A 25,588-nucleotide genomic window follows, 5' to 3' on the forward strand; every position below is an offset into this window, starting at 1 on the left:
GCTTTCTGACTTCCTTCTGATGAGTTTTTCACTGAGTCTTATTTTTGCTAAATGTTTTTTGTTGGCTTTGTTTTAAGATAACCCAGGAAGAGCACTTAGACACTCCACATTTCCTGAAGGAGGAAGGGAGGTGAGGCATTGTGCTGGTGCTTCACAGCAGGTTTTTGGTTGATTGTGAAGCAGAGGGGATTTCCAGAGTCTGCGCATAGATGAACTTCTTGAGCTGAAAGCACATTTATTTTTTTTAAGTGATTGGCAGTATTCAATGGCCTGAACAGTTTTTTTTTTCCTTCTAATTTAGGAACAAGATTCTACAACTGAAAATATGTTGTTTTGGGGTGGGTGTTGTGGCACCACAGGTTAGGCTGCCTACATATAGTGGAGTGCTGCTCTGCTTCCACCTCAGCTTCCTGCTGAAGTGCCTGGGAGACAACAAACAATAGCCCAAGTGCTTGGTTTCCTGTCAGGCATGTGGGAGACCTGGACTGAGTTCCAAGCTCCTGGTTTCCACCTGGCCCAGTCCTGCCTGTTGTTGGAATATGGTGAGTGAACCAGCACGTAGACGATCTCTGTTTCTTTTTGTCTCTCTCAACTCTGCCTCTCAAGTAAAACTTTCTCTGTCTCTCCCCCTGTCTCTGTAACTCTTTCAAGTTAAATAAATAAATCTTTAAAATTTTTTAAATATTGTCTTTCTGCTTTTCTTTCAGCTATTCTCTATACATCTGTCAGGATATGATATAAAAAGGAAGGAGAGTGTATTAGAAGGCATACAGTGTATTTCCTACCTAGATATCAACTTAAAAAAAAAAAGATTATTCATAAAGCCGACATCTTTTTTTTAAATCAAATAATTTTTTGATTATATTTACATAGTTGAATAGGGCTCAAAGGGTCAAGGGCTACAGGAAAGTGGGTAAGACCATATTTCCACATTCTCTTTTTTTCTTCCTGTATCTAGGGGAAGGGGAGAGACAAAGGGAAAAACCACACCCAGCCTCCCAACCATCTCAAGGGTCCCTGATATGGGTCATGCTCCAAGGGCACTGCTCAAGTGGTTTCAATAGTTCAACTGTCCTAAATTGCTGTCGATCTTGCCATTCCAAGCATGATGAAATCTCTTCAGAATCCAAGGCTTGCTCACCATAGCGTCTCCATTTGTCCAGATTTTCACTGCTAACACTTGAAAGCCAACATCTTTAATGTCAGCATCCCATATGTACACCAGTTCATGTCCCAGCTGCTCAATTTCTGATCCAGCTCCCTACTAATGGTCTGGGAAAAGTGGTGGGCCCCTGCTACCCCTGTGGGAGACCCAGATGAAGCTCCTGGCTTGTGGTTTTGCCCTAGTTCAGCAGTGTACTGTCTGTTGAGGTCATTTGAGGAGTAAGCCAGCAGATGAAAGATCTTTCTCTCTTTCTCTACATATGTAACTCTGGCCTTAAGAGAAAACCAAATTGTCTGATAGTCATTCTTTCTGAAATGGCGGAGTCCAACTCCTTCCACTTGAATGAATTCTTTCTGTCTCCCTCAAAGGAAAGAATTGCCTGGGCCCCTCATCTCCAAATAGCACAGCTTAGACAAAAACACTTCTTGCAGGTGAAAGATACTCTGTGTGTGTGTGTGTGTGTGTGTGTGTGTGTGTGTGTGTGTGTAACTTTATCCTTCAAACCAATAAGTAAATCCTTTTTAAAAAAAAAAAAAAAAGGTGTACTTATTTTTATTGGAAAGGAAGATCAAGTTTACGAAGAAGAGAGACAGATAGAAAGATTTTCCATCTCCTGGTTCACTCCTCAAATGGCTACAATGGCTAGAGCAGAGCTGATCCGAAGCCAGGAGCTTGTGCCGGATCTCCCACACAGGTCCAGGGTCCCAAGGCTTTGGCCCATCCTCTGTTGTTTTCCCAGGCTGTAAGCAGGGAAATGAATAGCAAGTAGAGCAGCCGAGACATGAATTGACACCCATATGGAATAGCACTGGCATTCCATATGGAATGCTTGGAGGTGGAAAATTAACCAGTTGAGCCAATGTACCAACCTCTGAAAAAGCCCTCGCTAGGTGCCCATTCTTGCCTTGAAGGTTAATCATTTAATTAGGATAAGAGAGCAGATGGTGATCCAGTGGTGAAGGACACTTGCTTGGACACGTGATGAGATCATCACTGCTTTGTCTGTTTATTGCAGCCCTGATTCCTAAAAGTGAGTTAGAGTTTCCCCTGGTTTTCTTTGGATCGTCTTTACTGGCTTTGCCTAAAAAGCTAGAACGATGTGGTGAGATGAGTTGTCCCAAGGAGCCGACATCAGTTATCTGGTTGGTAGACCTCGCCCACATTTTTCTTATGCTTCCAGTACTGTTGCTTCCAGTACTTTTAATATATCTAGGTGTTTTAATGGAAAGCTGAGAGGATTTATTTTGCTCTTTTATTCACTGGGATATTTATGGTATCCGATTTAATTCTTTTAAGAAAATGTGTTTTTCTGCTTTATTTTCTTCATAATCATTTTAATGGATATTTTATAAGCATAAACAGTGTTACTGTACTTAAATATTGTCATTGGATAATCAGTTTTTACTATGATAAAAGTATTATGAACTGATTACGTGTTTGTGTGTGTGTGTGTTTAAAGATTTATTTGTCTGAAGGACAGAGTTAAAGAGTAAGCAACATAGAGATCTTCCCTCCACTGGTTCATTCCTCACATGGTCGCAGTGGCTGAAGCTGCACCAGTCTGGAGCCAGGAGCCAGGAGTCAGGAATTTCCTCCAGCTGTTTCACATGGATGTAGAGGCCCAAGGACTGGGGCCGTCCTTCACTGCCTTCCCAGGCATATTAGCATGGAGCTGGATCAGAAGGGGAGCAGCAGGACTCTAACTAGTACCCATGTGGGATGCCAGTGCCACAGGCAGTGACTTCATCTGCTACTCCACAACACCCCCTCCATGCTTGTAGTTTTTTAAAGAATCGAGTAGCTTAGAAGTACTTCTTTGGCAGTCCAAGTGGAAATGAGTCAAATAGAATAGTAATATTTTTAGCTTTTAATACAAATTGCCAGTGTATCTTACTAAAAGAGTTGAGTTAATTTATGCTGTGATCAGTAGGACAAAAGAACTGTGGTATGTTTTGTGTGTATGTGTGTGTGTGTGTGTGTGTGTATATATATATATATATATATATATATATATATATATATAAAATTTATTCCTTATAGCAACCCTATAAGGTAACTGTTGTTAGCTTGGTTTTTATTAATATGTTTTAGAGTGATTACCACTTTCCCGTCTAACAGCAAAGTTCATTATCAGTCCTGGAGCTGTCTGATTCCAGAAGCCTGCCTCTCATCACCGTAAATTGTGTTTGTGTGTTTTATTTTTGTTAAACCATAATTTCCTAGAATAAAAGAAAATAAGTGCCAGACGGCAGTGCAGGAGTGATTTTCAAGTGTCCTTGGGCCAATCCCTGAAGTTTTTGGTGCTTCCCAGGGCTGATTTCCTGGGGCTTCCCTCCTATTTTTTCCCCTCTATTCTACCCACTCTCATTGTACATTTCCATTCACTCTTTTGATTTCCTGGCACCAGATATACCAGAGATTCACAGATCCACATAGCTCTAGTCCTTACATTCTCATCTAACTTCAAACTTCTTGCTGGGCATCTTACTAGGTAACATTTGTTTGAGTAGCAGAGTAAGAGTGGTAAATTGTGAAATGTGTCTGGCAAAGCGGTTCAGCCAGTACTTGGGATGCCTGCATCTCCTGCCAGAGTACCTGGCTCAGGTCTGGCTGATTTAGCTTCCTGCTGATGGCTCAGGCCATAAAATTCACCCATTGAAGTGTAAAGTTGAATGATTTTGAGTAAATTTATTCACTTGTGTGATCATTATGGTAGTACTGTCTTTGAATACTTTTCACACTATAAAATGCTTCATCATGACTTTTTGAAGATTTATTATTTTTATTGGAAAGACAGATTCATAGAGAGGAAGAGATACAGAGAGTACAATCCTGCATCCACTGGTTCATCCCCAAATGGCCTAAATGGCTGGAGCTGAGCTGATCCAAAGCCAGGAGCCAGCAGCTTCTTCCAGGTTTCCCATGTGAGTGCAGGGTCCCAAGGCTTTGGGCCATCCTCAACTGCTTTCCCAGGCTACAAGTAGGGAGCTGGATGGAAAGTGGAGCTGCCAGGACTAGAACGAGCACCTGTATGTGATCTGGGTGCATATAAGGTGAGGACTTTAGCCACTAGGCTATCTCGCCGGGCCTGATTTCTAATTTCTTGCCTCATATAGACTCAAGATTTGTTAAGCCTGTCACTCCTGTGGGAATGTGAAAAGTCAAGCCTGTGTTAATACACTTTTCCCTCTATACTGTGTTTCTGAATAGCATCAGCATGAACTCTTACCCTTACCATTATTTTTTTAAATTGAAGATTTATTTCATTTTGTTGGAAAGGCATACTTACAGAGAGAAGGAGAGAGAAAGATCTTCCATCCACTGGTTTGCTCCCCAAATGGTCACAATGGCCAGAGCTCAGCCAACCAGAGCCAAGGAGCCTCCGAAGTGGTTGCAGGGTCCCAAGGCTTTGGGCCGTTCTTTACTGCTTTCCCAGGCCACAGGTAGGGAGCTGGATGGGAAGTGAAGTGAGACCATCAACCAGCACCTGTATTGGGTCCTGGTGCTTGGAGGTGAAAGGGTAGCCAATTGAGCCAATGCACCAGGCCCACCCTTAACAGTCTGGTCATCAGTTCCAGGTGGTTCCATTTCAAGCACTTGGAGATTTTTTTTTTCTTTAAATTTCAACCATGCAGTAAGTACTTTATATTTTGTGTAGCCTTTTAAGATTATTGAAGCAAGTAATTTTTTTGTTTGCTTGCTTACTTGCTTTTCAACCTTTTTGGAACCAGGAAGTATGATCATTAAGACGTTAAGTATATTTAAAAATAATATGATCATAGTTGATGAAATAACTGTATAGTCAATGGAAAGCATCTTGAAAAATGCAACATGCTATTAAGTGAGTTTAACTTTCCTTTTTAAAAAAAACAATATTTCAAAAATATTTAAACATGTTCTGGTTTGCATACTAGTTGTTAGGGTACAGTGGTACTTGCTAGACTTTATTTTGCCCTGGCTACATTTAGACAGTCATGCTGTGCTCATTTACTTTGGATGTGGTGCTTTAAAGAAGGCAGATGAAGTTGTTTGGCTGTTCTATGCAGAAATGCATTCTTTATTGTTTTTCCCATGTGTAAGAGCAGTGTTTCCAAACAAAACAGCTGGGATTCCCCTGGTTTTCCACATCCCCTGTGACCAAAGCAGCTTTAGTCCTCCCTTTCTTCTAATCTGTGGAAAATATTATCTGTCTGTACCTCACTTGATAGACGCTAAGATCACTGAATCTTTTATGTTGTAATGTTTCAATGCGCATTGTTACAGCGCTCTTATTTTCCCTTAGTTGCTATTTACAGTATGAAATTAATAAGAGGGATACTTTGAATCTGGTGATGTTGTCAGAGTCTCAAAATAGATGCAAACCATCATGAACACAGACTGTTGATCCAAGAAAAACCTAGACTGTTAATTTTAACTCCTCTGAATAGCAGAGTAAAGCTTGCTTTGGTATCTCTGCGTGGTGTTGAGACACACTGACCCTGTTTCCATCCATAATGCGGGAAGAGCAGCACGTTGGAAGGTTAGTTTCTAGCAAGGTGTGAGACCCATTTATCATTACTCTTTGATGGGAAGTGCGAGTCACCCCTGCTCTCAAGCTCAGGTGTCAGGTGGAGTGCTTTCTCACTGCTCATCTTGAGATCATTCATGAAAAATTCGTAACGGTGAAAAGTGTCAGTTTTGTGTCATTATTTTTTAGTAAAAGGATGGATAAGGTGAGGAATGCTGAAACTTTTGATTGACAGGCCTGGAAATGTTTTCACATTTATTCACTCTTTTCCATGGTGTAAAACAAGAGTTGATTGGCTTTTTATTGTTTGTTCTAAAATTTTGTTTATTTTCATTGAAAAGGCAGATGTACAGAAGAGAGAGAGAGAGAGAGAGAGAGAGAGAAAGAGGTCTTCCAACCACTGATTCACTCGTCAAAGAGCTGCAACAGCCAGAGCTGAGCTAATCCAAAGCCTGGAGTCAGGAGCTGCTTCTGGGTCTCCTGGGATGCAGGGTTCCGAAGCTTTGGGCCATCTTCCATTGCTTTCCTAGGCCACAGACAGGGAGCTAGATAGGAAGTGGAGCTGGCATTCATGTGGGATCCTGGTGCTTGGAGGTAGAGAATTTTCCAGTTGAGCCATCATGCTAGCCCCAAGAGTTGATGTTTAAAATAAATCAAGGTGAGCCCGGTACAGTAGCCTAGTGGCTGAAGTCCTCGCCTTGAAAGTGCCGTGAACCCATATGGGCACTGGTTCTAATCTTGGCAGCCCCATTTCCTATCCAACTCACTGCTTGTGACCTGGGAAAGCAATTGAAGATGGCCCAAAGCCTTGGGATCCTGCACCCGTGTTGTGGACCCAGAAGAGGCTCCAGGCTCGTGGCTTCGGATCAGCTCAGCTCCGTCCATTGCGGCTGCTTGGGGAGTGAATCAACAGATAAATGGAAGATCTTTCTCTCTGTCTCTCCTCCTCTCTATCTGACTTTCCAATAAAAATGTAAAAATAATCTTTAAAAAATAAATAAATAAAGGTATACTTGTATAAAGTATAAACTTACATAAGCTTGTGTAAGCTTATCATTTTGCCTGTTGAGTTTTCATAGATTAGTATATGTTATTTATTTTCCATGCCTAATACCTGTAGGCATTTGGGTTAGCAACCTCTTTTGCAAATGATAGTCTTTACAATTTCTTTTAGATCATGTTTCTTAGATTTGATTACAAGTATAACGTGAATAAAGATGATCAAAGTGTATTACTGAAAGAAATACATGAATTTAGAAAAGCTGTAAAATATAAAGAACTCCCGTTAAGCCAATGAACACATGAAAAGATGCTCCACTTCCTTAGCTATTGGACAGATGCACATTAAAGCTACAAGAAGAGGCTGGTGTTGTGGCATCTAGACTGCTGCCCACAGCAGTGACATCCTGTAGGAGCCTGGCTCAGGGCCTGGCTGCTGCCCTGCTGATCCAGCTCCCTGCCAGTGCACCTGAGCAGGCACCACCACTCACATGGGAACCTGGGTGGAGTGCTGGGTCCCTGACTTCTGCCTTGAGCAGCTCTTGCAGCTAATTGGGTGGACTGAAACAGGACATGGAAGTTTCCCCTTTCTCCCTCTCTCTCTTTTTTTTTTTAAAGATTTATTTATTTTCATTACAAAGTCAGATATACAGAGAGGAGGAGAGACAGAGAGGAAGATCTTCCATCCGATGATTCACTCCCCAAGTGAGCCACAATGGCCGGTGTGCACCAATCCGAAGCTGGGAACCAGGAACCTCTTCCGGGTCTCCCACGCGGGTGCTGGGTCCCAAGGCTTTGGGCCGTCCTCGACTGCTTTCCCAGGCCACAAACAGGGAGCTGGATGGGAAGTGGAGCTGCCGGGATTAGAACCGGTGCCCATATGGGATCCCGGGGCGTTCAGGGCGAGGACTTTAGCCGCTAGACCATGCCGCTGGGCCCTCCCTCTCTCTTTTTAACTACACTTTTTAGATAAGTAAATACATCACTCACTCACATACACACACACCACACAAGATGCCGCTTCATAGATGTGAGCATGGCTGTAATCACAAAAATAAACACTAACGTGTTGGTGAGGATGTGGAACAACTGGGACTCAGACACTGCAGTTGGGAAAACATAAAATATGTAGCTACTTGGAAAACATTCCAACCGTTACTCAAAAAGTTTGACTTAACAGATCTACTCATACATACTCCAAGAAAAATAAAAACATATCCATGCAAAATGTGTATACACAGATGTTCATAGCATTATTTATAACAGCCAAGTTGTGAAAACAATCCAACTGTGCATCTACAAATAGGTCCTTGGTGGGCATTTAGTGACAATAATAGAAAGATTGGAGTGTTGGTATATGCTGCTGTATTGATGAACCTGGAAAACATGCTGAGTGAAAGAAGCCGAGGAAAAAAGGCCACATGTGTACATGTTTCAATTTATGTGAAATGCCCAGAATAGGCAAATCTGTGCATATGGCAAGCAAATTAGTAGTTGCTTTGTAGTGGGGTAGCAGAATGAGGATTGATCGCCAGTAAATTCAGGGTTTCTTCTAGAAGGGAAAGAATATTATTGTGATGTCACACCTTCAAGTGGGACAAATTTGTGGTACATGAATTATATCTCAGTAAAGTAATAAGATGAAACATTTTATTGATAGCTAAGAAACAATTAAAAATTGACATGCAGCAAAGTGCAATCTCTGCAGTAACCTTAGAGTCATTCTTTGTTTAAACTTATTCACTAAAACAGCTGTGCTGACAAATTTTTAATGCCTTGTGCCATGTAGTGTGCTGGCTCAGTAAGTCAGCTCTTCTTTGCCATGCCTATTCCACATGCCCTACTTGGTGACTTTTGAGTAGAATGGAATTAAATATGCTTAGCTTGAAAAGTGAGCACATTGGAGATCCACCGGTAGTATTGCAAAGAATCCATGACTAGGACCAGGCTTAAAAAGGGAAGCTTTAGGAGTCAGAGCTGGAGTGAGGCATGCCCTGGCGTCGTGGGTATCTCTGTCTCTAACCTTTGGACAGGGTTTTTACCACATATCCTGCTGATTGTCTGCAGGCTCCTGAAACTCACCTTTCAAATAAACCATCTCAAGTACACACTCTTCTATTCTGTGATATTAAGGGATTTCCAAATGTTGTTAACATCATAGAATTATCAGAACCGGGAGGGATTATATGAATTATCTTGTTAACTCTGGATTGTTACACATGTCCATTTTTTTCTTTTAAAGATTTCTCTATTTTTAGTGGAAAGTCAGATATACAGAGAGGAGGCGAGACAGAAGAAGATCTTCTGCCCAATGATTTACTCCCCAAGTGACCACAACAGCTCCTGCTGCACCAATCCGAAGCCAGTAGCCAGGAACTTCTCCAGGTCTCCTATGTGGGTACAATGTCCCAAGGATTTGGGCCATCCTTGACTGCCTTCCCAGGCCACAAGCAGGGAGCTGGATGGGAAGTGGAGCTGCCGGGATTAGAACCGGCGCCCATATGGGATCCCAGCGCATTCAAGGCGAGGACTTTAGCCGCTAGGCCACCACGCCGAGCCCACCCACACATGTCCATTTTTGACAGAAATATTAAACTGCATGGTTTGTCATTATTCCTGATATAAATATAATATACTATTAAGAGCAGCACCAGAATCATAAATTTTAAGTTCAGTAGGAATCTATCCCTGTTGATTATTAGTAGGAACTTAAACTTTAGATGTTTAATGTTCCTGTTTTATTTCTGAAATTCAGGTTATACAATTTTAGTAGGATATCTCAGGGGCATTATGCCACAGGACCCACTGTGAGAATATTCTGTGAAAAATTCCATTGGGCTGGACTGGAGGCAGGGACTGGGAACGTAATCTAGGCCTTCCATGTAAGGTGGCAAGAACCCAGTTACTTGAGCCATCAACTGCTGCCTGCCAGGGTCTGCATTGGTAGGATGCTGGAATCAGAAGCTGGAGCCAGAATTAAGTCCACATACTCCAGTGTGATGTGTGAGCATCCCAAACAATATTTTAACCCACCTCAGCCAGGAAAGGTTTCTAAGGAGTCTGCAGTGTGGCAGATTGAGGCCCTTTTCCTCCACAATGACCTAATTGAGATATTTTATTAATTTTTCTGAAAGATCTGTTTATAGTATGATACTGGCCCCTGGAGTCCAAGCCCCAGGGTGGTGGAAATGAGTATACAGTTTCTTCATGAATTCCCAGCACCTAGCATTGCCTTCTTGCCCAGACAAGGTACAAGGGGCCCTCTCTGGTACCTGCTTCCCCTGCCTCTCCTCCCCAAGCAAGGTGTCCAGGTGGGAGTACAGCATGGAGCCCATCCCTGCATTCCAGGCCATGCTCCAGGAAGCCATACCTTGCATTTATCTGTACAAAAGTACCCACACCTTTAATGTTATTTGTTTCTTTTTTCTTGTAATTTAAGAATCTTTTTGGGCCTGGTGTGGTAGCTTAGCAGCTAATGTCCTCGCCTTGCACACACCAAGATCCCATATGGGTGCTGGTTCTAATCCCGGCAGCTCCACTTCCCGTCCAGCTCCCTGCTTGTGGCCTGGGAAAGCAGTCGAGAATAGCCCAAAGCCTTGGGATTTTGCACCCACTTGAGAGACCTGGAAGAAGCTCCTGGCTCCTGGATTTGGAATGGCTCAGCTCCGGCTGTTGCAGCTACTTGGGGAGTGAATCAATGGACGAAGATCTTCCTCTCGGTCTCTTCTCCTCTCCGTATATCTGACTTTCCAATAAAAAAATTTTTTTGAAAAAAATATTTTCTACAAAATAAAAATAAACAAATAAATAAAAAGAAAAAATAAATTAAAAAAAGAGAAAAATCTTTGTTTTAACTTTCATTAACTTGATTATAGTATGTCCTATGGTAGATGTGGTAGAATTGAATTTTGACCATTGACCTCTGACCTTTGAGTCTTTAAATAGCTGTATCTTTCTGTAGATGTGACAAGTTTTCTGTTTTTCTCTCTGAACATGTCTTCTACCCCTTTGACATTCGTCAGTCCCTCTTGAATCCAGAATACTTGGTTATTTTCTCTTTCATGCCATCCCAAAGTTCCTTATAAATATTCATTCTTGAGTCTTTTATCTTCTCTGATATATATTTACAAATATCCTGCTTTTGAGATCACTCTTTACCCTTTGTTTAGACATTTATTTATTTTTATAAAAAGGCAGATTTTGGGCCCGGTGTGGTAGCCTTTCGGCTGAGATCCTCCACCAAGATCCCATATGGGCTCTGGTTCTAATCCCAGCGGCCCCGCTTCCTGTTCAGCTCCTGCCTGTGGCCTGGGAGGGCAGTCGAGCACAGCCCAGAGCCTTGGGACCCTGCACCCGTGAGGGAGACCTGGAGTGGGTTCCTACTCCTGCTTCAGCTGTGCTCAGCTTCGGCTGTTGCAGTCATTCGGGAATGAATCAACAGACAGATCTTCCTCTCTGTCTCTCCTTCTCTCTATATATCTGACTTTGCAATAAAAATAAATAAATCTTCAGAGAGAAGGAGAGACAGAGAGAAAGATCTTCCATTTGCTGGTTCACTCCCCAGGTCACCACAATGGCCAGTGCTGATGCAGTCTGAAGCCAGGAGCCAAAAGCTTCTCCTGGGTGTCCCACGTGGGTGCAGGATACCAAGGACTTAGGCTATCCTCTGCTGCTTTCTAGGGCACAAGCAGAGAGCTGACTGGGAAGTGGAGCAGCTGGGACACGAACTGGTTTCCATAGGGGATACTGGAGCTTGCAGGTAGATGATTAGCTGATTGAACCACCACACTAGCCCCTGAATATTTACTCTTTTCTTTTTTAAGATTTATTTCTTTTTATTGGAAAGGCGGACATACAGAGAGGAGGAGAGACAGAGAGGAAGATCTCTCTGATGGCTCACTCCGCAAATGACTGCAGTGGCTGGTGCTGGCACCGATCTGAAGCCAGGAGCCAGGAGCTCCTCTGGGTCTCCCACGCAGAGGAGATGAGTATGGGTCCTAAGGCTTTGGGCTGTCCTCAACTGCTTTTCCAGGCCACAAGCAGGGAGCTGGATGGGAAGCAGGGCTGCCAGGATTAGAACCTGCGCCCATATGGGATCCTGGCGTGTACAATGCTAGGACTTTAACTACTACGTTATTGCGCCAGGCCCATTTTTACTCTTTTCATCTGCTCTGCCAAATTACTTCTATATTGTGATGTTTGTTTAATGAGATTTTCAGTTAATGGGTTTCTATTTGATTTTTAAAAAGTTAATGCTAGAAATGGCAGTGTGGCATGCCTAGTAAATTCGCCACCCGTGGCATCCCATATGAGTACTGGTTCTAATCCTGGCGGCTCAACTTCCATTCTAGCTCCCTGTTGATGTACCTGGGAAGCATTGGAAGACAGGCCAAGTGCCTGGCCCCTTGTCCCTATTTGGGAAATTGGGAAGAAGCTCTAGTATCCTGGCTTTGGACTCATGCAGCTCTGGTTATTTTGGCCATCAAGTCTCTCTGTCCAAATATTAAGTCATTTCCTGTGTTCTCTTGAAGCGTATTCATTTCTTTAATACAGCCAAGTTAAATTCTTTACCCAAATGTTTGGTAATGTCGTATCCTAGGTCGCTGGTTTCTCACACCCAATTTGAGAATTTTTTTTCCCAGTCTTCACAGTCTGACTCCCTTTAGTGTTCCAGTGACCTCATATGTCAACAAATCTCACAAACTCAGTAACCATGGGCCTGGTGCGGTGGCCTAGTGGCTAAATTCCTTGCCTTGAACATGCTGAGATCCCATTTGGATGCCGGTTCTAATCCCAGTGTCCCCACTTCCCATCCAGGTCCCTGCCTGTGGCCCGGGAAAGCAGTTGAGGACAGCCCAAAGCCTTGGGACCCTGCACTCACATGGGAGACCCGGAAGAGGCTCCTGGCTTCAGATCAGCTCAGTTTTGGCCGTTGCGGCCACTTGGGAGTGAATCTTCAGATGGAAGATGTTCCTCTCTGTCTCTCCTCCTCTGTACATCTGACTTTCTGATAAAAAGAAAATTCTTAAAAAACAAAACAAAACAAAACAAATAAAAAACCTCAGGAACCATGACCTTAGCTAATGAACAAAAAATTGGATAGAAAATCTGAGCAGTCTTTTTTTGAGTCTGTGGATATTTCCGCCACATCAGCACTAGATGGCACCCTATACTGAGGTTTGCCATGCGGGCTCTGCTACTGTGCCCCGTTTCCCTAGTGACTCCCTGAGCTCAGATCTCTCCCCAGTCCACATTTGACAGCTCAGAATGAACTGAGGAGTGGTCAGAATGGGGTGTCTATTGTTACAAACCTTTGCCTGGGGCCAGAGTGGCCTCAGATGCCCTATCCTGTGACCATTAGCACTGCAAAGCTAGATCATAGGCTGGGCCCATACCGTTCCTTCCCAGGGATAGGATGAAGCCAGCCCTCCTGTGGTAGGCCGGCTGGCTAAGATGTAAGTCCAAGCTACTGGAGCCATGGGTTTGCACTTGGCAATGGGGCAGATCCAAGGTTCTACCCATGGGTGCTGACTTGATACAAGGATCTTCCTTGTATGAAGGTTTCTGCCCAAGGTTGGGGAAAGAGTAATAATGGCAGTCCCTGGGCTGCCTGAGCTGGCACTAAACTAAAGCAGGATACAATTTGGTCTCATAGTCACCAGATCCCCTGTATGGTCACAGAATGTACATCTGGCCCACATGAAAGTGGCAGTGACACATTGCTGAAATCAGTCCGTCCCACCAGAGCACAAATGTCCACTGTTGGGCCGGGGTGGGTGGGCTGACCTTTAGCTGCCTGGCTAGGCAGGGTCCGAGCAATCTTCCTGGCCGAGCCTGGGGGCAGAGGCCAGGGGAGTCTGTCAGCCAGCCACTGAAGCTTATGGTAGCAGGCCTGATCCTGGATTGCAAGTCTAAGGTGTGGACTTTATTCACTTTTTCTCTTCCAAGCAAAAAGTGTCTATCTAAGCTGTGCTGTTTGGAGTTGGGGGACTCAGTGTTTTCCTTTGAGGCAGTGACCTGTATTCAAGTAGAGGGAAATTAAACTCCACCTTTAGAGGAAGGATGAGTGTCAGAAGGTTTTTTGTTTTGTTTTGTTTAAATATTTTGTGTATTCATTTGAAAGTTGGAGTTACAGAGAAAGAGGCAGAGACAGAGATCTGCCATCTGCTGGTTCACTCCCCAGATGGCCTCAACATGCAAAAGCCAAGAGCCAGGGACTTTTACGAGGCTTCCGTATTGGTGCCAGGGTTCCAAGCATTCAATCCATTGTCCACTGCTTTTATCCAGGCTCGTCACAGGAAGCTGGATTGGAAGTGTAGCAGCCCAGCACACTAACCAGTAGCCACTTGGGCTGCTGCTTTCACTGTGTTGCTACTCGCTGTGCCACAATGCTGGCTCCTCAGAGAATGTTCATACCTGTTGTAAAACTAACAGAGCTTCCAAGTGTCCTATTGCCTCCCGTTTCTGTCTAATCATTCTTTAGCACCTTCATATATAGTTGGGTTTTTGTCTAGAATTTATATCATTATCTAGTCATCTGATACAAACATTTCAACATTTCCGGGAATGCAAGCTCTCTCCCTTTTCTTCATCTACAGCATCCATCGCATTTGACATTTATTGTAATTTATTTGTTTTGTTTTGTATTGTATGTCTTTCTACTAAGCTTTATCAAGTCAGTTTTTTTTAATTTCTGGATAAGTTGCTAGGCATTTAATAGGTGCTAAACAAATATGTGTTAAGGGCCTGATTAGTCGACCTTTAGCTCTTCAAAACAGCCATATAACAAATGTTTCATAGTGATAACAAGAGGAGCTACAAATTTTATAGCCTTGGTATTTCAGCAGAGTCCTCCTCGTAGGCTAGCATTCTGTTTCCTTGGCTTACAGAGCAGAGCTTTTGGCTTGTCCCTGTCATTGCGTTGATCATATGGGTCAGTTTAATAGTCTGGATGGGCTGTGTGCAGATCAAGTGAAATTGCATATTAAAGTACTTTGTGAATTATAAGCCACTGTGAGATTATAAAGTCTATTAGAGGGTTAATACAGTTGTATCATTTGATCAGCTTTTTCCAGGTTTATTTTGAGAGAATGAGCGTGTTTTTGAAGGATGGCTATTTTGAGTTATCAAAACAATGAAAGCCATTACAATGTGTTTATAATAAAACCCTTACCACATTTTTGTTAGTGTCTTTTCTGTTACGTTTTTTTAGGAACTGAAGAGATTTGAGAGCTTTGTAAAATCCTGTCCTCCTTTTGATATTGTTATTGATGGCCTCAATGTTGCCAAGATGTTCCCTAGAGCTCGAGAATCTCAAGTCGTAAGTACACATTTTGTTTTATTACCCTAAATCTCAAGAAATGTTTACTGCACCCATTTGAAGTCTTCCTTGGGGGCTCTTAGCTCCTCATTTTTCTGCTTGTAAAACCAGCTCCTGAAGTTACTGCAGTGGTCAAATGCTCCATTAAGGTATTTGCTGTTTTTTATCTAAATTTAAATGTGTGCCATACACTAGGAATGGTGAGAAGTTAAGCGAATGAGCAGTTAAAGGAAAGGCCAGGGAAGAAATCCCCACCCCGCCATCTTCCTTCTTTTGTATATTCCTTAGCTAACTTTAAGCTAGATAGTTCCTTCCCCTTACAGGCAACCAGTTGCTCTATCAATTGATGAATTTATATATGTCCTAGTATTTTCTAATAAGAATATCAGGATTTATCAAAGCAGCAATGAGCAGTTATTTTAATCCCTATTTTATAGATCAGAAAATTGAGGCTGATTTTGTGGAGTAAATCATTAGAAAGGAGTCATAACATCAAAATGAAGTTGTAGAGAGCTCCTGGTTTCAGACTTGCGTCCCTTATCACCGACAATTTATGCCTGTTCATCTGTGTTATTTCTTTTTTTTCTTTTTTTTTTTTTTTTTAGATTTTATTTTATTTTTATTACAAAGTCAGATATACTGAGAGGAGAAGAGACAGAGAGGAAGTGGAGCTGCCGGGATTAGAACCAGCGGCCATATGGGATCAAGGCGAGGACCTTAGCCACTAGGCCACGCTGCCGAGCCCCATCTGTGTTATTTCTTAAAAATTGTATAACTGGTATTTCTTTTTTTAAGATTTATTTAAATGACTGTTACTTGTTAAAAATTGCCACCAACATAAAAGCTTTTTTCCTTTGAGATGCTGCTGGTCTTTTCTGGTCATTTATGTTCAGAAAAGCTTATGAGCACTGACAAAGAACAAGTTGTTTCATAGCAATTTCTGTTGTGACTTTCATTCTTGCTTGTGCCTACGTGTTTGTCAAGTATGCTTTTTTAGTTTTTTCTGTTAAAAAAAATCACAAAATCAAGTTGGTAATATTTTTATGTCATGTGTACCTGAAGGAACCTATCAGACTGCCTTCAGGTTCTGCAATATTCACAAAGGCAAACCAGAAAAAGAGAAATGAAATTCTTTTTTTTTAAGGTTTATTTATTATTGGAAGATTAGATATACAGAGAAAGGAAACAGAGAAGATCTTTCCTTGCTGATTCACTGTCCAAGTGGCCTCAATGGCCAGAGCTGAGCCAATCCAAAGTCAGGAGCCTGGAACTTCTTCCGGGTCTCCCACATGGGTGCAGGATCCCAAGGCTTTCCTAGGCCACAGGCAGGGAGCTGGATGGGAAGTGGGGCCTCTGGAATACGAACCGGCACCCATTTGTGATTCTGGCGCATGCAAGGCAAGAACGTTAACCACTAGGCTACCACGCCAGGCCCAAGAAATAAAATTCTTATCAGTTGTGCTTAGGTTTACTTGGAATCCTAAGGGCTTACTTGAGAAGTGCCCCATCTAGTCTGTGAAATAGAAATAAAAAGATTATCTTTGATTTGGCTTTCAGTTTCACACAGAACACTTACAATTATCCTGCCAGAGGTACATAGCCCAAATTGTACTACAAGTTTTAGAGAAAGAAGGAAGAAAGAAATTGAAGATGATGTAACAGGCACATCCTCTAATATTACTGGAGAGAAATATATATGTTCTGAAGATTCTAGCACACAACGTTAAATGGAGAGTGAAAGAACAAAAAGAGCAACCAGTAAAATCACACATTTGCTATTTTTACTGTTGTTGTTGTTATTATTATTATTAATTTAAGGGACAGCTCTCGGCCTTTGTATCATTCCTCCCATGCCCCTAGTGACTAAGGGTGTAGGCCCAAGCCAGGAGCTAGCAATGCTGTCCAGGTCTGCCACTAGGGTGCTGGGAACCCTTTTTCTTGAGCATCATATGTGCTGCCTTCAGGTTCTGCATTAACAGAAAGCTTGAGTTAGAAACCAGAGCTAGGACTTAAACCCAACACTCCAAGGGAGACCTGGGCATTTTATAGCTGGGCTAAAATGTGTGTCCCTTTTATTCCTTTTTTAAAAAATGTTTGTCAAATTATATTCTTTATTTTCATCCACATCTTGAATTTCCTATAGTCCCATTTGCAAAAATTAATGGTTGCCATGTCTGAGGAAAGTTCATAGATTATATAGAAAGATTTGTGCATGTTTAACAGAAATCACCTACAATACCTTTTCTTGGGAACTTGTCTCTTAACCCCACAGAAGCTCATAAAGAGAGAAGCAGGTGTGACATTATCACAGTGATTCCAGTCATTCAGAAACATGGCTTGATTTAACAACATTGGGCAAAGAGCCTTTCAAATCTAGAAAGAAACCCCACTTTAGGGGGAGCCCTTGTGTCCCTAAAAGAGTGCTTGTCAGGGAGATACAAAAATTTATTTACTTATTTGAAAGTCATAATCACATAGAAAGAAGGAGAGAGACAGAGAGATTCTACTATGCGTTGGTTCACTCTCCAGATGACTGCAATGGCCAGGGCTGAGCCAAGCCAAAGAAAGCCAGGAGCCAGGAACCAGGAGCCAGGAGCCAGGAGCCTCCTCCAGGTCTCGCACATGGGTGCAAAGGGGCCAAACACTTGGGTGGTCTTCCACTGCTTTCCCAGGCCATTAGAAGAGAGCTGAATCAGAAGTGGAGTGTCTGGGATACATATTGATGCCCATAGGATGCTGGCATCAGTTGAAATGAGTAAAGTCTGACTGATAAGAGATTATAAGCAAACTGTAAGAAGCACGTTAAAGATCAACTTGGTGGTATGACTCGTTTCAGAAACGAAAGGTTTCTCATTTATATAAAAATATTAGGTAAGTTAATATTTGCCAGAAAATTTCGCATACACACACAGCAGTTTTCTTTGCGAGGCCAAAGTGTAAAAGAATGACTTTCTGAAATTTCTTTTTACATGAGCATGTATTAAGCTTTTAAGCAAGCAGTGTTAGGGGAAAAGACATTTCTTGCTAAATAGTTTAAAGTAAATAATTCTTTATGCCTTGTAGATGTACAACAGTTATTTAATCCCTGTTCTGTTGTTGAATATGTTAGGTTATTTTCCGTTTTTTCACTATGAAAAGTAATACTTAGATCTCTCTGCATATTTCAGTTGCTTTCTTTGTACTAGATTCTCAGAAATAGAACTCTTGAGTCAAAGAGAATGGATATTTTTATTCTTTTTTTTAAAAATTATTTATTTATTGGTAAGGCAGAGAGGAGGAGAGACAGAGAGGAAGATCTTCCATCCAGTGGTCCACTCCCCAGGCAGCTGCAATGGCTGGTGCTGCGCCAATCTGAAGCCAGGAGCAAAGAGCTTCTTCTGGGTCTCCCACACGGGTGTAGGGTCTCAAGCTTTGGGCCGTCCTCAACTGCTTTCCCAGGACCCCAGTCATTGTCAGGCACCAAGAATGTGATCCAGGCTGTCGGTGTGAATAGCAAGAACCTAATTCTTTGAGCCATTACCTGCTGCTTCCCAGGATGTGCACTGGCAGGAAACGAGTCAGGAGCTGGGGCCACGGATTAGACCGAGGTGTTCTTGACTGGGAATGCAAGCATCTTAACCGTTAGGCTGAACATCCGCCCTACATTTTCTGTCTTAAACTTAGCACATATCTTAAAACTGATATTGGCGGGAACTTGACAGTCACTGTGTCAAGATTTACTGGTGGTTGTCATTTCCAGGAAAGTCTTAACTAAATGCGGCATGTGCATATACATCTGGTACCTTAGTTGAGTTAATTAGCATGGTAGTTTGTGTGTGTGTGTGTGTGTGTGTGTGTGTGTGTGTGTGTGTTTTTAAGGATTTATTTTATGTATTTGAAAGGCAAATATACAGAGAGAGGGAGGGAGGAAAAGAGCGTGAGAGAATGTTCTGTTCACTGATTCATTCCCCAAGTGGCTGCCATGAGTTTCTTTCAGGTCTCTTCCTGGGTGACTGGGGCCCAAGCACATGGGTCATCTTCTACTCCTTTCCCAGGCATACTAGCAGGGAGCTGGGTTGAAAGTGAAGCAGCCAGGACTTGAACCTGCACCCACATAGGAAGCTGGCCTTGTAAGTGGAGCCCTACCACTATGCCACAATGCTGACCTCCACACAGTTTAACTTTTTTTTTAAGATTTTTTATTTATTTTTATTACAAAGTCAGATATACAGAGAGGAGAGACAGAGAGGAAGATCTTCCGTCCGATGATTCACCCCCCAAGTGAGTGCAACGGCCGGTGCTGTGCTGATCTGAAGCCGGGAACCTGGAACGTCCTCCAGGTCTCCCACATGGGTGCAGGGTCCCAAGGCTTTGGGCCATCCTCAACTGCTTTCCCAGGCCACAAGCAGGGAGCTGGATGGGAAGTGGAACTGCCGGGATTAGAACCAGCGCCCATATGGGATCCTGGGGTGTTCAAGGCGAGGACTTTAGTTGCCAGGCCACGCCACTGGGCCCCCACACAGTTTAATTTTAACATAAATCTTAACTCTAGATATTCACGTGAAGGTTTACTGACCATGCAGTAAAAGGCAGAGGAAATTGACAAATTTCTTAGAGTCAGGTGCAGAATTTTTTAAGCAGACCTTTATAGGAAAACTTGCTATGATTAATTTTTGCATTTTGAAAAGCTGTCACTAGGCTGCAAGCTTGCCTGCCAAAAGTTTCCCATAGTCATTCAAGCAAATTGACTAGGTTCCGAGTGGCATAATTCCGTGAAAGAAAAGGCAGTAATCAAGTGCAAAGTACAAGTAAAACCCCAATATTTTTCAATCTGTCTTGGAGTCATGTTGTTAGGCTTTAAAGTGCTATGAAAGTAAAGGTGAAGGGTGCAGCTTCTGAGAAGAGTGCTAGTTAGCATGTCACTGGGGGTGCGTGGAACTGTTGTGGCCAAAAGTGATTTAGTAAAGTCTTTAGCTCACATATGGAGCTTATACTTAAACCCCAATTGTGATTACAAAAAAATGATTATGATGTGAAACTGCATGGACCACTATATGCTTTGTTGGTTATGAAAACACTGTTTTATTTTTTGCTTAAAAGTTGTTTGGTAGTAAATTAGTGATTCATCTTACGGTTCTGATGTCTCTATGGTGAGGAAGTGCAATTATAGGATGAATGGAATGCAAACTGTAAAGTGTGACTAGAGTGTTCACTTTTGGTATAATTTAAGATCATGACCAAGTCATGCTTCAGTTTCTTAGGGATTTCATTTTTCTTTTATTGAAACAGAATTTATGTACCATAGTATTCACTCTTTGAAAGTATACAGTTTAGTAGTTTTTGGTGGATTCATGAAGTTTTGCAAGCATCACAACTGTCTAATTCCAAAACTTTTTCATACCCCCCAAAGGAATTCCATATGCATTAGCAATAATTCCAATTCCTTCTTCTGCTTAGTCCCTGGGAACTACTAATCTACTTTCAGTCTTTATGGATATGCCTATTTCAGACATTTCATTTTTTTTACATGGCATAAAGTTTCAAAATTCATACATGTTATAGCATGTATAAGTGTGTCATTCCTTGTTATTGATAAATAATATATTGATAATAATATAATAATATGAATATGTACTACCTTTTACTTACTTATTCACTAGTTGGTTGGTCAATTTTGGATTATTTGCACTGTTTTAGGTCATATGAATAGTACTGTGGTGACTATTTGAGCACAGGTTTTTGTATGGACGTATATTTTTGTTTGTAGTAGGATAACCAGGTCATGCGTTTAACCTTTTGAGCTACAAAACCCTTTTCCAAAGTGGCTGTAGCACTTCACTTTATTTCTTCCTTCCTTTCTCTTTCTTCCATCCTTTCTTCCTCCCTGCATTCCTTCCTTCAGATTTGTTTGTTTTTATTGAAAAGGCAGACCATATTTACAGAGAGAAAGCTCTTCTATCCGCTTCTTCATTCCTCAAATGGCTGTAGCAGCCAGAGCTAAGCTGATCTGAAGGCAGGAGTCAGAAACCTGTCCCAAACAGGTGCAAGATCCCAAGATTTGGAACTTTCCCAGGCAATAAACAGGGAGTTGGATGGGAAATAGAGCATTCGGAATATGAACTTGTACCCAAATGGGATCCCACCATTTGCAAGGTGTGTATTTAGCCACTGAGCCATCACCATGGTCTCAGCACTTCACTTTCCTAGCAACTGTGTTTAAGGGTTCTAAGTACTGTACATCCTCACCAGCATTTGTTATTATCTGTCTTTGTTATTACAGCTATCCTTGTGGATTGAAAGTGATATTGTGTCATTTTGACTTGCATTTCTTAACAATTCAGCATGCTGAATATGTTTTATTATTTAGTGGCCATTTATATAAATCTTCTTTGGAGAACTACCTAAAACTTTTCTCCATTTCTTTCTTTTTTAAAAAGACCTATTTATTATTCATTTAAGATACAGGGGAGAGCACTGGCATACTCCTAAAATGGCTGCAGTGAGTACCAGCATTGCAGGCAGGGTCTTTACCTGATGTGCTACAATGCCAGCCCTGTCTTTGTCTTATTGTTGCAGCTTCTTTCACTTTTATTTATTTTCCGATGGTTTGGATATCATTTATTGCAGTGTTTCTCGAAATTAACCTGACTTGTAAAAACTTTGTAATTAGTGTTTTTTTTAAAGATTTATTTATTTTATTGGAAAGGCAGATGTACAGAGAGGAGGAGAGACACAGAGGAAGATCTTCCATCCAATTATTCACTCCTCAAGTGGCCGCAACGGCCGGTGCTGCGCCAATCCAAAGCCAGGAGCCAGGAACTTCTTTTCAGGTCTCTTATGTGAGTGCAGGGTCCCAATCCTTTGGGCATCCTCTACTGCTTTCCCAGGCCACAAGCAGGGAGCTGGATGGGAAGTGGAGCTGCCAGTATTAGTACCGGCGCCCATATGGCATCCTGGTGTGTGCAAGGTGAGGACCTTAACCATTACGCCGTTGCGCCAGGCCCGGAATTGGTGTTCTAAGGGATCTACATGTGAAAATGCAGGTCTAGAGAGTTAGAAAGTGGCACCTGAGAAGCTGCTCCAGTGGGCTGTTAAGGGGTGTGTCCGTTCTGTGTTATGAGTTCGAGAAGGTTAGGAAAGCTGGGGAGAGCTTACTGCTCAGTCCAGATTTGGGTGAAATCCAACACTGTCCTATTTTAGTTAGTCTGCGGTGAAAGACATGTCTTTGTGGGCATTGGAGACACAGTGGCCCTACTAACCTGTAGTTCGCATTTGGGCTGCAGACCAGCTGGTTCATTTTCTTTTGAGAACACAACTGTCTTCTACACTTGCTTTTTGGGTTTTTTTTTTTTTTTTTTTTTAATAATGCTTCAGCACCTAGTTCCATGAATATTAGTTGACTTGTGAACATGAGGGAAAAACTAGGAATGAAGAACAAAACTAGCCTATAACTTAATAGTTTGTTTTTCAAATTCCAGAAATTTTTTTCCTTTATCAGTTAAACTCTATCCATGTGACACATATTAAACTATGTGCTGGGGACTCAGTGGTGAGTCCCATCCTTTCCTCATTTTGAAAAGTTTTGGAATCTAATGGGAAAAGTTTCCTCATTTTGAAAAGGTTTTGATTCTACTGGGAGGGCTCAGTGTGATGACTCATTGGCTAAATCCTTGCCTTGCATGCGCAGGGATCCCAAGTGGGCACTGGTTCATGTCCTGGCTGCTCCACTGCTGCCAAGCTCCCTGCTTGTAACCTGGAAAAGCAGTAGAGGATGGCCCAAAGCCCTGAGTCCCTGAACCCTGATGGGAGACCCAGAAGAAGTTCCTGGCTCCTGGCTTCGGATTTGCTCAACTCTGGCCATTATGGCCACTTGGGGGGTGAACCAGCAGACAAAAGATCTTTCTCTCTATCTCTTCTCTCTGTAAATGTACCTTTCCAATAAAAATGTTTAAAAATTAATAAATCTTAAAAAACGAATCTAATGGGAAGAGGGATTAACAGAAATTATACAGATGTTTAAATAAAAGTTGTAATGTAAGTTATGAAGGCATATGGTGGTAAGAGGGGTATATCTAATATGAGAGCTTCACCTGATAAATTCTCAGGTTGAGGGATGCCTTCTCTGAGCTGGTGATAAGCTGAAAGCACCATAAAGAGTGAGGTTGGGAGCTTGAATGGAGCAGAATTTATACAGAGAATGAGACTGGGCCATAAAAATAGGGAGAACAGGGCTACAAGCAAAGCAAGAATCTAATCCTCAGGGCCTGGAGGGCAAGTCGGGAAATTTAATCATTAGCTAATGGCTGTGAAAGTCATCTTAGGGCTTTAATCAGGGAAATACAATCATGTGCAGTGTGAGTGGATCCTGTATGTTCCTACATCAGTATGGAGAAAGTATTATAGAAGATGCTCAAACAACATTTGAGGAGTCCACGTGAGAGAAGCTATTGATTGAAGTGGGAGGTGGCAGTGGAGAGAGAGAAAAAAGGAGAGCTCTAGGGAAGGAATGGGCTGTATGGTGTCCAGGAAGAAAGTCGGGTTCCTCACAGGTATGCATGGATGCATGGTGTCAACCATTAAGCTGTAGACTGGAAGACATGGTTAGGGGGAGGAACAGTGACTGCTGCTGATATTTTGTGATGGCCACCTGGAGCTACTGAGCGATAGTGGACACATGTGTCTAGATTTAGACTAGAAGGTTTGGGTTTGGCACAGCAAGTTAGGGGCTTGTTGATAGTAGCAGTTTCTTTTATATATGCTGACTACTAAGCTTGAACAAAATCATGATTTGCAGGTGTTTTCCCCATTCTGTGAGTTGTGTTTTCAGTTTCTTGATGGTATTCTTTGAAACAAAAATATTTTCAATTTTGGTAAAAATCCAATTTGTTTTTTATTTCTACCTGTGCTTTTGGTATTGTTATTTTAGGAATCATTGTCTAAATCAAGATTTTCTTAATAAAATATTTATTTATTTATTATTAAGAAGAAGGCAGGTTTACAGAGAAAAGGAGAGACAGTGAAAGATCTTCCATCTGCTGGTTCACTCCCTAAATGACTGCAACAGCCAGAGATGAGCCAATCCAAAGCAGGAGGCTAGGAACTAGGAGGTTCTTCTGGGTCTCCCACAGTCTCCCACATGGGTGCAGGGTCCAAAGGTCTTTGGCCATCCTCAGTTGCTTTCCTAGGCCATAAGCAGGGAGCTGGATTGGAAGAGGAGCAGCTGGGACTCAAACCAGTGCCTAAATGGAATGCTGACTCTTGCAGGCAGAGTTAAGATTAGCCAGTTGAACCATTGTACTGGACTCCTAAATCAAGAAGATTAACGCTGATGTTTTCTTGCAAGAGTTTTAATGTTTTCATTTTATTTATTTATTTAAGAAATGTAAATTAGAATAGAGTTCCCATTTGTTGGTTTAGTCCTCAAACGTCCTCAAACGTAGTGGCCAGGGCTGAGCCAAGCCAAAGCTCCGAGCTGGGAACTCAGTCCTTGTCTCCATGTGGATGGCAGGAGCCTAACTGGAGCCACCACCACTGTCTGCCCTGGTCCACTTTAGCAGGAAGCTGGAGACAGATAGCAAACCCAGTGACTTTGATGTGGGACATGGGCATCTTCATAACTAGGCCGAGTGCTTATCCTAATTTTAGTTCTTAAATTTACAGTATTTGCATTTTTGGAGAAACAGTCCAATCTTGGATAAGTGATAAACCAACATAATTAGGAGTATAGAGAGATTAGTAGGCGTTAGTCTTAGCCCTTTCTAATTCATTTATTTAACCTTTTCTAAATCTGGATAGTTAGACTTGCTATGTATAAGTGTAAAGTGTATCCTGTTGTTTTTTTAAGATTTATTTATTTTTATTGGAAAGGCAGATGTACAGAGAGGAGGAGAGACACAGAGGAAGATCTTCCATCCGATGGTTCACTCCCCAAGTGACCGCAATGACTGGTGCTGCGCCAATCCAAAGCCAGGAGCCAGGAACTTCCTCCAGGTTTCCCATGCAGGTGCAGGGTCCCAAGGCTTTGGGCCATGCTCAACTGCTTTCCCAGGCCACAAGCAGGGAGCTGGATGGAAAGTGAAGCTGCTGGGACTAGAACCGGCACCCATATGGCATCCTGGCCCATTCAAGGCGAGGACTTTAGCTGCTAAGCCACCGTGCTGGGCCCAGTATTTAGTATCTTTAGTAGCTTATACCTTGTTAGTCCTCTTTTCCACTAGAATGTAAATGCCCTGAGATTGAAGACTTGGTCTTGCTCACTGTTAAATCAGCACTGAGGAAATGGCCTTGTGTATGAGTTCTCATTGCATACCCAGTGCTGTAATGAAAGAATGGATAAATGGAACGTAGTAAATTATATAACCTTTTGCGGAAAATATCTGCTTTTCAAGTATAACTATGAACAACTTTTTCAGTTTCGCTTTTGACAGTGTCACTTGCCAGCTGTTGTGACCTAATCCCTTGGTGTGTTATGTCTAAAACTTAAGGGTCATCAGTGCCTGTGGTGCTGGCATCCCATATGAGAATCAGTTCAAGTCCCTGCTGCTCAACTTCTGATCCAGCTCCCTGCTTATGGCCTGAGAAAGCCAGTGAAGGATGGCTCAAGTCTTTGGGCTCTTGT

At 42.2% G+C, this 25,588-nt stretch overlaps 1 protein-coding gene across 2 annotated transcripts in view; it reads left to right on the forward strand.

Moving 5' to 3' along the window:
• Positions 1-25,588, forward strand: part of PRORP (protein only RNase P catalytic subunit) — a 150,091-nt gene that overhangs the window by 28,293 nt on the left and 96,210 nt on the right. For both annotated transcript variants that reach the window (XM_058666338.1, XM_004584757.3), the window contains exon 5: positions 14,884-14,991. In XM_058666338.1, the coding sequence (XP_058522321.1) occupies positions 14,884-14,991 (108 nt within the window). The remainder of the gene's footprint in view (positions 1-14,883; positions 14,992-25,588) is intronic.

This window comes from Ochotona princeps, chromosome 6 (assembly GCF_030435755.1).
Source record: "Ochotona princeps isolate mOchPri1 chromosome 6, mOchPri1.hap1, whole genome shotgun sequence".
NCBI classification, from domain to species: Eukaryota; Metazoa; Chordata; class Mammalia; order Lagomorpha; family Ochotonidae; genus Ochotona; species Ochotona princeps.